Source organism: Lissotriton helveticus, chromosome 4_1, assembly GCF_964261635.1.
Source record: "Lissotriton helveticus chromosome 4_1, aLisHel1.1, whole genome shotgun sequence".
NCBI lineage: Eukaryota > Metazoa > Chordata > Amphibia > Caudata > Salamandridae > Lissotriton > Lissotriton helveticus.
In genome coordinates, this window is record NC_136063.1 from 428,691,548 (window position 1) to 428,707,816 (window position 16,269).

At 42.9% G+C, this 16,269-nt stretch overlaps 1 protein-coding gene across 1 annotated transcript in view; it reads right to left on the reverse strand.

The window, feature by feature from the left end:
* The window catches only part of LAPTM4B (lysosomal protein transmembrane 4 beta), a 452,106-nt gene that overhangs the window by 340,558 nt on the left and 95,279 nt on the right, over positions 1 to 16,269 (reverse strand). The window contains exon 2 of the mRNA XM_078686987.1: positions 5,150 to 5,261. Coding sequence (XP_078543113.1) covers positions 5,150 to 5,261 — 112 coding nt within the window. The remainder of the gene's footprint in view (positions 1 to 5,149; positions 5,262 to 16,269) is intronic.

Genomic DNA, 16,269 nt, shown 5'->3' on the forward strand with positions numbered 1-16,269 from the left:
ATGAGGGGAGGAAATGGCCATCCGGGAATAAGTCTGCAGTCGTTTTCATTCCAAATGCGGCAGCTTGACTTACAGTGCCTCTGTCCTGCAGTGTTGGGAACATGGGATTGTCTGCCAGTTGAGCTGATGGTGCATATAATGTTTTAAATTGAGAGCGTCTGCGGAGACCGTCCCACGCCCTTCGTATGCATTCCACTGTATTGATATCAGCCTTGGGTGCAATATATGGTTGAAACAATGCTGTTGCCAATGGCCATGGGGACGACTGGCCATGCTCCGCTGACACATAAGGCTGAAATGGGGTGGGATGGAGCCAACAGTGCAGGAAACTCACGTGAGCACAGAAGGTGTATAATTGTAAGTCTGTTGCACCAAGTCCGCCATGGACGAGTGGAAATGTTAGAAGTTCATATGTTTCTCTGGGCTGACGGCCAGCCCATATGAGTGTGACTAAGTTGGATCTCAGACGTTTAAAGATCAGCGTTGTGAGTGGCATTGAGATGTTGACAAAGAGGTACAAGAAGTTTGGGAACACGATCATTTTTGCAATTGCCAATCGCCCGGCGAGGGAAATTGGTAGTTTATTCCATATTTGGATGTGCGATTTCAACCAGTCCATTGCCCACCCATAATTCACCTTTCAGAGCTCATCCAAGTCTCTGCTCAGCCATATATCTAAATATTTGGGTGGCTCAATTGACCATTTTTTTAAAGGGTTGCTTGATTAATTTGGTTGAATTGTTAGTTTGTCATGCAGGCCTTTCAATTTGCATTGAATATCCATACAGAGGACCTTAATTGTCTCCCCTAACTTTGCAAAACATTTGATGAAATGCTACGTCATGCTATTTTGTAAGCCTTTCAGGTCCCTCAAATTGTTCCTTCTCTGTTGGGCAGCTTGTACTTGTTTTTTGGAGGGAGTTGATGCCATCAATTAATAAAGTTCTATCATAGCACTCTTCTGTTCCATTCTGATTGGAGGGTTGTGGCATCTCTTTTCTTGTCCTTTTGGGAGGAGTGAACTAGGCAGGACTATGTTCCCACCAATGCTGGCACACAAAGGATCAAACTAGATGCAAGGATTAGATGTTGCTTTCTTGCCTCTTTTATGATTGGTATAAAGACCAAAATGTCCTAATAGTGCATCCCATACCCTCCCAGGCACCATTTCTGGGCGTGGGCGTCTTATTGGACTCTTATTGAGAGAGTGATTTGACTGCCAATGCATTGCCTCAATCCTCTCCTCGACAAGTCCGGTTTCATTATTAACTGACCCCATAACTGTGGTGGAGTAGCTAGTAATTGGCACAGTTGTTGTACCTGCATTGTTCTTTGCACCCTTTTGAGTTAGCTTCACTCTTGCCCATGGGCATTAGGTGCGTGAGAAAGAAACGGTAAGGAATAAAACAACTGCTAAGTTGTGAGCATTGTTGAGACAGTGTTCAGGCTAAAGTAGAGTGTCCCAGCCCAGCCGCCTCCTCTGGATTCCGACAGTGTGGCGATCTGAAGCACTGCATCATGAGTTCCTGCTCCACTTGCAGGCAAGGAATTGTGGGCTTTGTAATCCTCTGGTGTCTGTCATGCAGAGCTCTCTGGCATTCCGCACAGTAGGAATCAACACAGCACTTTGCAGTACCGCATCATGGGTTTCCACCTCACAAGCAGGCAAGGAACTGTGGGCTTAGTAGTCCTCTGGTGTCTGCACTGTAGAACTATCTAGTGTCCTCTTCTAGAAAGGACTAGAAATAATGCAGATAATATTAATGCACTTCAATGGACTGTGAATCACGTCACGTTCCAGGTTACCTCATTGTGGCCTCTACTGGGAGCCTTGGCAAGTGGTGGATCCTCTTGAGTCCTCCCTAGGGTCCGGGGGGTCCTGGAGGCCGCAAAGAAGGCCAGCCCTGGGGTCCCAGCCTAATAACCAATGGTGGGAGCGGGGGAGTGCCAGGCACAGGCGCACAGTTGTATGCAGGCAAGCTAATGAGCGCAGTCCTGGGGCTCTCCTTTCCATCCCCAGCAGAGACCTCCAGCATCTCCTCCAGCAACCATCTAGCACTCTCTCCTGCAGTTTAAGGTGGAACACCTGGATCCGTCTATGGAATGTTTTTATTGTATTTCATTGTGTTGTGCCCATGACCCTCAAGCCAACCACTGACCCTGTATCATATATCTCGATCAGAACACATTTAGTAAGCAGAACCGTCTTGCATGTTTATTTCCATATTACCTCAAGTGTCAGCAATCTGGGAACTTCTTTGTACTCTCTGACTTTGGAACGTCTTCTGGCAGAGGTGGCCCAGGGGTGCACTCTGGGTTTTAGAGTCTCTTCATTTACCACGGGAGTCAGACAGATTCTGGGCTAAGCACAATTGTCCTGCTTTCTGGGCCCTTGCAGAGCCCTTTCCAGGACAGGATACACTTGAGAAAATGTAGCTTCCAAAATACCACATGTTCTCTCAAACTATTATGGCTTTGCTCAGCGGTTAGATCTTGTTTATTTAGTAGATAAAATGTTAAGTTAAATGGTAATGGAATTTCGAACAAAACCCATATCTTGTGTTAGCTGAAAAACTATCACTTAACAAGTAACCATCTGACAATCCACTTCTGGGCTTTTATTAAACATCGGGTGCGCTGTCCCTGTTTGCGCCATGGCACACATTCAAAAGGATAGTGCACCCTCTTATGATGAATGCTCCGCCCCCAGGGCATGCACTGCACTGGTAGCAGTGGATCCAGTGAAATAGAGTGCGGCTGCTTCCGAGCCACTCTGTGTTTCACAGTGCAGGCGTCTCTGCACCCGCATGAAGGGGGATGTCTGGGTGTTCATGTGACCCCCTTCCACCCTCCTGAAGGCGCACTAACAGTGCACCACCTATTTGTGGCACACTGTCAGTGCACCTCCTAAAGGCATCTTTGCCTCCAGTCTGCACCTGCGCCCATAATATGGCAGAGATGCAGAAACAAAGTGATTCCCTCATTTTCATGGGGCCACGCCCCCATGCAAAGGAAGGAATGCCCTCTCAGGATATCGCTGGCACTATATGTGCACCAACACTATCAATACTACATATGGGACCTCTTTAACAATACCAAAATGCCCTGAGGGCACACATACAGGCGCTCATGGTCGTTGCTCCCTCAGGCTCTTTGCATGATACCGAACCTGGTCTTTAAGCATTCACTCGATCACCCTCCTAAAATTCAGGACATTCCATTCCTTGGGCAACTATGAATAATTACTCCTTCCCAATACCAGATACGCTGACCAGTGGCCAGTGTAAATGTGGATAAAGAGACAAGTGCTCGGCTAATCTGCTGCCATCCTCTCGGCCTCCAGATTCCAGAATCAAGAATTGCTTATGACTGCACTGGAGCTACTTTACAACTACTATTTGCATTTAATACACACTATTACAATGATACTTGCGTCAAATATAATACGATTAAGACATGTATAATATGACTAACTTTAAAAGCACACCATGTTAATGTCACGATGCTTTACTATCCTTAGCTTACAAAACGGCGTTAGACCTGCTTTTGGCCACCTTCTCCTTCCACCTTTGGGAGTTGGAATTTATTTGCCTTTCTCGAATCCTCTATACTCTTAATGTCTTTTTCATTAAACATGCTTATTAGCTTTACTGAAAACACCATTGTGAGGAAAATTCGGTTCCGACTCCATTTTGCATTTCATCGCCATTTTGTGTTGCCCTCACACAGGTTACTGCTGGCGAGCTGAAGACTCTTGCTCTTTGTACCATTACGTGTCAGATAACACTTCTATCCTTGCAGTAAAGTCAATTCTGGGAACCGATCTGATTAACAAATCCCAACTAAAACCTTGTTTAAAGTATCTGTTAGCCTTCAGTATTCATTTCCCCGACTCACTAATCCTTATCCAAACTGTCTGGTGGCCTCCAGTATTCTTCTCCCGATTCACTAATCCCCGTTTCAGACTATTTTTTGGTTTTCATTGTCCTTCTTCCCGCCTTGCTCTGCCTAGCAAGGTGACCTTCTGCAATACACAAACATGTCTACCACTGTTCATTAACTTAGGGACAATATAATTAAGCTCCTTGAGAGGTTAGTCAAAACATGACATGGAGGGGTGGGAAACGCAATCATGAGACGTCTTGTTTTTCACCAAACTGCATCTTTTTCATTGGTTAGAATTTTGCGCATGTGGGAGTGTTCTTGTACAGGTGTGAAATGGGTATAAAAGTCTGTGAGCCACGGATTGAAGTGGCAGTCTCCTGAGAACATACATTTTGGTGTACTTCTTGGATAACTGTGCATAGCTGCAGCTAATAAATCCCAGTGTCCCGTGTCTCTGTACAACAAGGCTGGTGAACTCGGAGATTTAGGCGTGCCCTGCGCCGCTAGGCCCTTAAAGGCCTGGTTCTTCAACTGTATGCTCTTTTAGTATTCTTTGGTGTATGCCACAGAATCCTTTTAATTTGCTCACATTAAGGTATGCATACTTCATCAGTTCTGTATTTTGGTAATGTTGTAACATCCACCTTGACCCTAGTTATCCTCCTGCAGTGTCTAATTGTTTTCTATTTTAAATGCAGAGCCATGCGTTGTTTCAACAATGTAGATTTTTCCTAGTCTTACCTTTTTTCTTTTTCCTTTCCCTCACTGCTTTTTATATGCAATGTCCCACAGCAACAAATCAAGCAATGGGCAACACAAGAGTAAGAAAACCATACAAAAAGTAGACCAATACTGTGGGACATACTATAGAGGATTTTTTGAGCAAACATTCTTAGGATGGCACCAGAAAATAATTCTGAATATTAAACGTTTGGCGTCATCTCCTTTCTCGCTTGGACTGCGATCAAGGGACGGTGCCAAACTTTCAGGTACTTACAACTGTGTCCCAGTGTATGGTATCAGCGCTTGTAACCCTGTTACTCAATGCATTAACCTAAGAGGACCGGAAACTGTTCAGCGGGGTCAGAAATGTTACATGGTGGAAAGTGATGGCCAGCTATCTCTAACAGCAGTCAAGGTTAGCGTAGCATGAGGGACCTCTGGAGTATCCTTCACTCGTTTCACTGCATGCAATCAAAAACATACCTGACGTAAAGACACTAAAGCCAGGTTTAAATGTAAAAACAGAACAATCAATACTTACTGGCATCATCCATGAAGTCAAAGTCATTGCTCAGTTCAGTGTTTGGCAAATGGTACTGGTCAGGATCAATGAGGGCGCTCAAGAGGATAAGCAGTACCACCGAATTGAGGATCTACCAGGAGAGAACAATAAGAATGCTCAAAATTCAATATTCAACCCGATTTGTTTTTAAAAATAACGTAAGATAATTTTTATTCACATAACATAATAAATAGGTTTTATATTTGCGGCCAAGCTCAATAAAAGCCAATTGGATACTTGGATATTATTTGCATTGAACAATGTTTCCATAGTCAGGTGTAAGGTATAGACAGCCCTACAACTGTTTAAAAGTTGTCTACCAGTTACTTAAAGCATTTGGCTCGCCTCTGGTTTGAAACCAGAGATGTTTTCCTTTGTCTAAACTAATTGCACTCCTCAATTTATTAACATTTATTGAGGACACGTGTGCTTAAGGGCTGCTTGCTCTGTCTTTTGCTGAAACACAACAAAAAGAAAACATTACAGCTACACTTAACGGTTGGAAATATCATGTTAATAAATATGATGCATGGGGCTAATTCTGATCAAAATGGTATCATTTTAACCGACATTCCTAGTTCCATCAAGTTCCATCAAGCAAATGTGAATCTTACATGTAGAATAATAATATATGTTAGAAGAAGTAATATCTATGAAAAAATAAGTTGCAAGTACACCTATTTCTATTCAATGCATCCCAAACTCAGTCTTCTGGGACCAACACACTGAGAACCATTTCTCATCTGCCCCCATCACATGCAGAGGTGGTTCATGCAGGGTCAACAAATCAGTACATCAACACATCTCCCAAGATTCTGTGGATCAACTGGCAAGCATTGTTCACAAAATTAGGCGCTATACTAGCACTAAAGCTCTTTAAATTATAATGTTTGAGGAACATTGAGCTAACTGTCCGATAGACAGCTTTACAGCTTTTATTTTAGAGGACATGCATGCTCAGCCCTCCCACCATGCCACCGCCTCGCCTGCCTGCCTTCTGATGTAATGTGCTTGGTAGGGTCAGCAGAGTTAAAGGTCAGATTTAAAAAAAAGTGAGCTTCAGGGTAAATTCGGTAATGAGATTGTAACACGAAAAGAACAGCCAGGGAGAGCTTTTTATGTAAGAGTAATCCGCGTGGTAGCCTTGAAAGGACATCTCTGTTATCTCCAGTGGTTAACACCTGGGTCTCAGCCCTGTCTGGAACATCACAGCATTTGTAGAGGCAAATCTAACCTGGCGAGAGATGGAATTCCCAGAATCTGCTTAATAGAGGTGTATCTGCCTAGAGCATCCTGATCCCCACCCGAGGTGAGGCAAGCCGTGGGGCCTGGGAAATGCCCTGGTGCTGTGAAATTACAGTACATTGCTACTCTCATATTGAAAAGAGTTTATTCAACCCGAGTGGACTGAGACTTGGGAATAACACAGGGAGAAACATTTCTGAAAGCTGTGTTGACCAGTGAAGACCCTCGGTAGGAGGCAAGGGTGAGCCCAGGAGACTACTTTGTCTCTGAGAAACACAGAGCATGTTTCTCAAGCACAGAGAGTGGAATGCAAAGACTCTTCTAAACAAGTCATGTTGTTCTCTGAAAACTTAGTCCCAGCAGCCACTGGGAGCATTGGCATGTTAATGTTCATATCCAGCAGTGCACGAGAGTCCAGCTCTGGATTGAACGCATGCAAGGGTTGTTTTGCAAATGGATTGGATAAAAGCAAGTACTCCTCTGCAATTCCCAGAAACATCTCATAAATATTACACGTATCAGCTTTGTGGCCGATTTTAAACAAATGCTCAGTAAAATACTCATGTTGGCAACAGATAAAGGGACAGATTGATTTCCCTCTACAAGGGCCATTAACGAAACCTGAAAATGTGAGACTGCTTCTGGGTGTTCCATCAATGTTGGACTAAGGACCTTATGACGGTAGGGTGTCGAGGAGGAGGAGGCAACACTGACATCATTCATAAGGATCAGCAGCAATTAAAAGAGGGGGAGATGTGTGCTCTCAGATCTATCCCTCATGTGAAAAAGCCTTTGACAGCACAAATGTGACTTCCTTCAGGCTTTGATGAATACCATAAAAACGTGAATCACTTCTCAAATGTGTGCCTTTTATATAAAGACCTCGGCCAAGATTACTGTGGCTCAACATTCTCCGGATGCAATTTTCAGATCAAAGGACCAGATCCAAGGATGCCACCGGTCACTATCATTATTTCATTTATTTGTTCAGCCTTTAGACTGACGACTACACTTAAATTTAGGTCTACAAAATTTAAATTAGTCTCTAGCTTAAGCAAATTGTCACTTTTTGAAGCTGACCACTCGCTACAGTCACAAAAACTCAGAGATTCAATGCCGACTGCTTGTGCTTTCTCAGAGAACATTGCAGATGCCTCAGGAGACCAGGCTAATCTGTGCAATACTGCAAATGTAGGCTGCTGCTGACAATTAATTAAAATGATATATCATGGTGTGTAGGGCTGGCCACACAAGTCACAAGAAATGAAAAGGTTTAGGCAATCAAACTTTGAATTTTAGTTAGAGCAAGTCATAAAGAGAACAAACCTTTGGGTTGTATAGTTCAACTGCTCATGCTAAGCGATTCATAGAATTATTGCATTTACTGAACACAGACTTGAAACTATCACAACTTTTTAATATCCTTATTCATTCTGCAATGGCAGCCCAAGTAAAAAATAAACGATTCTGACTTAATAGTTCTGATATAATTCCCCAGGTATGTTAGGGTTCATATCATCAATCTTACACAACTTTTACAGCAAAATTGTGGAAGAGTTACTAGAAATTGTGGGAGAAATCTGCAACCAGGTGTGCACACTCAGATCGTTGGAATGATACTACTATATTTTATACATATTGTAGGTTTTTTTTTTTTTTGGTAATGCTTAATCCTAACTTTTGAGTTACAGTCAGTTGACTCAAAACAAAGGGAGGGATGGACCGGCCAATTTACTTATTACATTTCTGAAAGAAGAAATGTAATTTGTTATGCTAACTTTTTTTTTTTACTTCTGGTTGATAATACTCAGATCATCTTTTTTCTTTTACGTTAGCGCTCCAGAAGAAAAACACGTAGGGGTCTGATTACGATTTCAGTCAGAGTTACCTCCGACCGACACCATTTCGGTGAGGGAACCGCCTGACTATAGTTCGGCGGTTCCGCATATCTGATTACGATGTGACGGCACATGGAGCGGTCGCAAACTGCCATTTCTCAATGGGAGCTTGTGCGGTGGGTGGAAACCACCTGCAGCAGAAGCTCGCATTGAGAACTGGAAGTTTATAAAAATCCCTGCACCTCATGGTGCCCTGCCACACAGTGCAGGGATTTTCAGGGGGCACCATGGATGCCCCCCAGGCCCAGATGCAAAGGGCCAAGAGGGCCCTGTTAGGGGCCCCCAATGTCGCTTTCCGACAGCCTTTCTATGTCAGAAAGGCTGACATGGAAAGGCTGTCGGAAAGCAACGTCATAATCCCGACGGAAGACGTCGGCCGGTCCCTCAAACTGCTGCCTCCGACCGTACGCATCCTAATGCAGTCAGAACGCAGCAGTCGATGTTGGTCGGACCGCAATCGGTCCAAACCGCATCGTAATGAGGCCCTTAATTTTGGAAATCTGTCATATAATAACATTTATTTTTCTCTCTGTTATGGGTGATTGTGTTAGTATTGTGAGAATTCATGAGAAGAATATCTAATAAAAAATACTACTCAAGCCTATCAAAAGCATTTAGGCTATTAAACGTCATAGCTCAATCGTTTATCGGTGTGCTCTGCTGAAGATAATATACTATAAAGAATTATTGTATGCAGTGGCAGCTCGCCGAGGGAGTGCTACGGGGTGGTGAGGCAGGGGAGGGGCAGGGTGGGGGGTAGTGGAGTCCGACATACAGGAGTAAGGTAAGTAATTAAATAAATAAAACTCTTTACCTTGTCCGCGCTGCCTCATCGAGTTGGTGATGCAGCACGCGAAAGGGAAAAAGTTTTATTTATTTAATTACTTAACTTACTCCTGTCCATCGTATGTCGGACACCACTACCCCCCCCTCACCCAGACCCTCCCCAGCCCCGTCCCACTTTCCTGCAGCACTCCCTCGGCGAGCCGCCACTGATTGTATGGCATTTCAAGCTGAGACCCGTCTTTAAAAGATCCACTTTACTCTGGTCAGTTTAGCACTTTTTGGGTAGTTTCACTGCTCCATTTTTTAGAACATTTTACAACTACAATTAAACAAAATGGCTCTCCATTTTGTGATTAAATCACATTAGGCATGGATTTAAATGATTTCTTTTAGTACGGGTTATTTCGCTTCCATTGAAAGTAGAGAAGTGCTGAAAAAGTCTAAACGTTTGAGTATAACTTTAGCAATTAATGTTTTATAACATTCAACTAATGCCCTTGGCCTCTCTGTTTTACAATTGGGCCAATGTTTATTAATTACTGCTTTGGTGATATTGGCTTCTAGAAATTTAAAGTCCAGCAGCAAATTATTTTTCAAGTGTAGGATGTTCTTGAAGAAACCATCCTATTCACCCCATAATAGTCTGGTACAATACATTCATGCTTTTTGGTAGAGAGATTTAAATATTGTGATAATGTCTTTGTCTTTAGGTTTTATGTGGCATATCTTACTTACCCTTAAGAAAGTATTGGTGGTTTTACTCTTTCTCGATTTTCGTATCATTTGCTATGGTTGTTTAAGATAGAATGTGGATCACTTACAGAATATCGACAGTCAAAATATCGAGATGACAAAATATCGAGGTAAAAATATCGACTGCCAAAATATAGACTTCCTATCTTCAAACAGGTAAGTACAAAAATATCGACTCCAAAATATCGAGTGTAAAAAATATAGACTGTCAAAATATCGAATTTTTTAAATGTCTTAAAAGTAATTTAAAAGTAATATAATAATAAATAAAATTAATTTTAACTTATTTAAAATACTTAAATAAACGTAACAATAAAAAATAATTAATGTAACTTTAAAAAAATTAATTTATTTTTAATACATATATATATATATAATAATAAAAATAATAATAAAAACATTTATAGAGCGCCTGGCTGCACAAAACTGTGTGTCCCCGCGCTTACTGCTTACAATTCATAAACTGAGGAGGATGAAAACTGAGGGAGTAAAGACAGCAATTATTTGGGGAATAGAAGAGTTTTCAATTTGGCCCTGAATAGTGTTTCGGAGGGTTCCATCCGAAGAGGAAGTGGAAGGGCATTCCAATATTTAGTGGCCAAAAAATGGAAGGATTTACCTCCCATTTTGGCTCTCGTAATGCGAGGGAGTTTAAATTGCATCATTCCTGAAGATCTTAAGTCTCTTAACGGACAATGGATGGTCAGAAGACTTCTAAGGTAGGTGGGGCCTTTATTATGAGCTATACGATGGGCATAGCAGAGGCTTTTGAATCTAATTCTTTCCTTGACAGGAAGCCAATGTAGCTTGGTTAAGGCTGCTTTGGTAGATGTTCTTCTCGGGAGGCCTAGCACCATTCGAGCCGCTGCATTTTGAATGCATTGTAGCTGGTGTAGGCCTTTTTGATTGAGACCTATCAGGAGAGCATTTCCGTAGTCCAGATGGGGAGTTATGAGAGCATGGACTAATGCTTTTCTAGCTTTGATGGGAATGAGGTCGATAATTTTTCGAAGAACCTTTAGTGTGCCGAAGCAAATTCCTGTAGTTTTATTAACTTGGGATTTGCCAGATAAATCCGAGTCTAGCATGATCCCTAGGTTTCTTACCGATTTAACGGGACTGGGTAATTCTCCCAGTTCACTTGGCCACCATGCGTGAGACCATATGGAAGTTTCCTTCCCTACCACCAGTACCTCTGTCTTGTCGCCATTCAAACGGAGACAATTGTTGTCCATCCAGGTGGCTACAGCCGCCATACAGTTGGAAAAGTTGGCGGCATAGTCTTTGCTGTCCGGTGTTAGTTTGAACATTAATTGAGTATCATCCGCGTAGCTTACAATGCCCACGCCAAAATTCTCTACAACGTGTGCCAGGGGTTCCATATAGATGTTGAATAAAGTAGGGCTCAAACTGGAGCCCTGTGGAACCCCATGGTTTACGCTGCGAGGAGATGACTTAAAGGGTGGGCAATGCAGCTGGAACGATCTATCAGTAAGGAAGGATTCCATCCAGGCAAGAGCTGTTCCTGTCACACCTAAATCCGAGAGGCGAGACAACAGCGTGGAGTGCAGCACGGTGTCAAATGCTGCACTGAGGTCGAGCATGACCAGCGCTGCCGTCTCGCCTTCGTCCACCATCTTACGTATGTATTCTGTGGAGTATAGGACTGCGGATTCGGTGGAATAACCTGGTCTAAATCCCGATTGGGATGGATGGAGTAATGTTTCTCCCTCCAGAAATGCCATAAGTTGTTTATTAACTATTTTTTCAATAATTTTGGCACAGTACGGGAGAAGGGAGATAGGTCTCAGGTTTTTTAGCTGTGAAATGGGGATGTTTGGTTTTTTCTTTAAAGGAATTACTTGGGCTAATTTCCAAGCCTCTGGAACCAGACATTCCTGAAAGGATAGCGTAACCATATAACTGATATGATTAATAAGTGTGCTTTCCATAATGTCCTTACTCCTTTTCTGCGGGCACACATATATATACAGGCTTTCCCTTTCTCACCTTACCAAGAAAGCACAGCACTCGCAGGAGGAGGGTACAAATACTTTATTGCTCCCTCAGAGAACCAGATGCGTTTCGGCTACCGCCTTAGTCTATGGTACAATGGCGAGTGCTGTGCTTTCTTGGTAAGGTGAGAAAGGGAAAGCCTGGATTGAAGCGGGGTGTTGTCACCCGCACACGAGCACCCGTGTCAGAGTGCGCGACCTGGCAACACAAGGAAGCAAGGATGTGTAATGCCGCGCACCGCCATTGATAGCGTGAGAAAAGGTATTAAACGGACCCGTGAAAAGGAGCCGGAAACCGAGAACAAATTACACGCTATAGGCTCACGAGGGAGTAAAGAGAAGGAGGAAAGGCGAGGAGAAAACGCCATACTCCAAGAAAATATCACCACAACAACAACAGTGGCGCCATGTACAGCGATACGGACCGCCAGGAGGCGGCTGAGAATGCTTTTAAAAAACGCCCACAAACAAATGGAGCGAACAAAAAGAAACAGGCAGAAGAAATCAAAGGATCCACATTAACAGGACAGTTATTGAAATTGGAGAGACTCTTCGAACGTGAAGTGAGAAAGTGGTGGGAAGCCACTTCCCTGCAAAACTACGTGGAAGTGAAAAGGGTGCCGAGAGGACTACGTATTTATACGGTCCCGGCTTACGAGAATCCAGACCCAGAGCTTTTGGAACAATGGTCAGAATATACAGCGGATTTTTGTCAGGGGCTCCTGAAATTACTAATCAAATTCGCATGGAGTGACCATGAAAAAGCACGAAATGAAATCAAGGAGCTGGAAAAGGAGATAGAAAGCATGGGAGAAGATAAAAAGAAACTGGATGAACTGAGAAGCAATATGATGAAGAGATTGAAATCATATGAAGATAAAATCAGGAAACGAAAGCAAGAAAAATTCGAACGCGATGAAAGAGACTATGAGTCAGGGCGGGTATTGACATTTGCAAAACGATACGATGCACGGGTCAAAGCCTTGACATCTAGGTTTGCTAAGGGGACCACAGCAAATGAAAGGGGAGAGTCGGGTGATACCACGGAATCAGAAGTTTCTGAGAATGAAGAGGCAAGGAGAGACCAGGAAACAAGGGATAACGCAAAAACACGGAAACTCCCTTTTCGCGACGAGTTTCAAATAATACGACAATCGCGACAACAAGGAGGAAGGGGAAAACCCCCGGACCAACGAAGAAACGCACCACGCGGAGGGGGGGCGAGTGGAGGAGGAGGAAGCAATTACTCCCCACCGACAACACGCAGTGGCAGATTCAACAGAAAGCGACAATAAGGGATGAAAGCCAAGAGAACAATCTGACAATTGTGAATCTGAGTCCACGTATTTTGACGGATGATGAGAAATACGTTTTGCAACTGGGGCTCTCCTTTTGCCCTTCCAAGCAATTGGAATATACACAAACAAAGATTGATTTGTATAAATTCTCAAGAAAATTGAAAATACACAAATTTTACAAACAGCGCCCTAAAAAAACAACCGAGAAATCAGTAAAACAAACAATACCACAAATCAGAGTAAAGGACTTACCGACTCTGGATGTTTTACAGCAATTGAGGAATGAGGGAGCGAGTCAACCCGAAAACCTTTCCCAATCAGACATAGTACAAAGAGGGGGAGAAACCAACTTTAAACCTGCATCTACATTCGTACCACAGACGCCCAGTGACAACATAGACCTTTTTGCGGAAGCAGTTTCAAAGGAACTAAGGAAACTGGAACAAAGAGGACACACAAACAAGCGTAAGAATTTAACACCCGGTCAGTGGCAGGCCATAAATAACTTACGAATGGACAAAAAACTGGTTGTGAAACCATCCGATAAAGGAGGGAACATTGTTCTACAAACCTATGAGGATTATAACACGGAAGCCATGAGACAACTACAGGATAAACAGTGTTACCAAAAGGTGGGGAGGAAAGAATATCTCAATAGCATTACGGAATGCCATGAAATGTTGAAAAAATGGCATACTAAGGGGATCATCGAAACAGAAGAATATCTGTACTTAAGAAATCTGAATCCTATTACACCATGTTTTTACCATCTACCAAAGGTACACAAGAACAGTTTGAAACCTCCTGGACGACCAATCGTAAGTGCACAGGGCAGCCTGTTGGAACACTTATCTATGTACATTGATTATTTTTTAATTGATCATGTGAAAAACTTGCGTAGCTATATCAAAGACACGAAAGATTTACTGGGCAAGTTGGAACAACTTACCCTAAGAGAAGGGGACTTGCTCATAGTGATGGACATTACTAGTCTATATACAAGCATAGGCCATGTGGAGGGGATGCTTGCAGTAAATGAAATGTTGTCCACAAGAGAAGCAAGCTTCACAGATCATAATGCAATGCTTTTGGAATTCCTAAATTTCAGTCTTGGAAATAACATTTTTTTGTATGAAGACCAATACTATCGACAATTAGTCGGAGTAGCCATGGGCACGAGCTATTCTCCCAGCTTCCCCAATATATTTGTGGGGTGGTGGGAAGAAAATGTGGCATGGCATGCAAGATATACAGAATGGTCCCAACATGTACTGGTCTGGTACCGGTACATAGATGATTTGCTACTTGTATGGCGGGGATCCAAAGGCAAGGCGGAAGAGTACATAGACAAACTGAACCAGAATGAATATAACTTACACTTCACGGCAGAAATAAGTGAGAACCAAATAAACTTCCTTGACCTTGAAATAAGAAAGGAACAGGGTAAAGTATATACACAGCTATTCAGGAAACCCACGGCAGGAAATTCCATATTACATTCCAGCAGTAGCCACCCGCCTAAACTGATCTACAGTATTCCCTACGGAGAATTACTCCGCATTAAAAGGAATTGTACTCTAGAGGAAGATTACAACAGAAATGCACAAGCGAGTGTAGACAGGTTTAAGGCACGAGGATATAATGGCAGATGTCTGGAAGATGCCCAGAGAAAAGTGAATGCCATGCCCCGAAAAGAGATGCTAAAAGTAAAAACAAAGGAAATCGAGAAGGAGGGCAGGTTTAGATTCATTACCACCTTTTCAGAGGGTGCAGGGGGACTAAGACAAATCTTAAGAAAGAACTGGACACTTTTAACCACTGATCCAGTTATTGGAGTAGATATGCCCAAGCAACCTATGGTGACTTACAGAAGGGCTATGGCACTACGGAACACACTGACACAGAGTTACCGGGCACGCCCAGTAGACCGACCATTTGGAGAACATAATCCGGGATTCTATCCGTGTGGAAGGTGTAAGGCGTGCAAACAAAGCAAAAAAGTACTCTTTTACGATGTCAGAGGACAGAAGCGTAAAATAAAAGTGTTCCTTACATGCTCTACTCCTTTCGCAGTATACTGCCTCGTATGCCCATGCGGACTACGTTATATCGGCAGCACTGTGAACCCTATGAAATTACGCATCCTAGAACATCTAAGGTCTATAACGAATTGTGATCCTGTATACCCAGTAGCCAGGCATTTTAAACAATATCACAAAAATAACAGCGACCTCATATCCTATTTTGGGGTGGACCATATAGAAGCGAGCCCAAGAGGAGGGGATAGGCTGAAGAAATTAAGAAGGCTGGAATCCAGATATATAATAGATATTGGAACAAAGGTGCCTGGGGGTCTGAATAGCCATGAAGAGATGACAGTGCATTTGGGGTAGGGGGCTCCCTGCTCCGTTAGAATATTTTGAGGATGATAACTGTACCTGTTTCAAGTTTTTAAGTTAAATAAGATGAGTTGGAATGATAGGGGTTCACACAGTGGGTGATAAAATTGTACTATTGTGAAAAGGAGGTAACTGGTTGAGGGAACAAGCCCATGCAGGGCAATATGTTGGAGAAATTGTATAACAAATGTCAACCAGCCCATCCAGGGCGATATGATCGAACATTAATTGCAGAATAATGAAATGTTATAACATATAATATTGATTGCAATTTTGATATGAAACGAAGCCGCTACGTATGAATTATATGCATAGGGGTGTAATGCCCATCCAGGGCGGAATCGAAACGTTATACAAACCATCATAAGATGGCGACTATGTAATTGTCCCTTGTTTATCTCCATGACACGCACGTAAAGGGTATTAAAAAAACAAAAAATGGCGCGCCATTGTACCATAGACTAAGGCGGTAGCCGAAACGCGTCTGGTTCTCTGAGGGAGCAATAAAGTATTTGTACCCTCCTCCTGCGAGTGCTGTGCTTTCTTGGTAAGGTGAGAAAGAGAAAGCCTGGATTGAAGCGGGGTGTTGTCACCCGCACACGAGCACCCGTGTCAGAGTGCGCGACCTGGCAACACAAGGAAGCAAGGATATATATATATATATACATATTATTAACAAAACATATACAATATTTTTACCGTAGA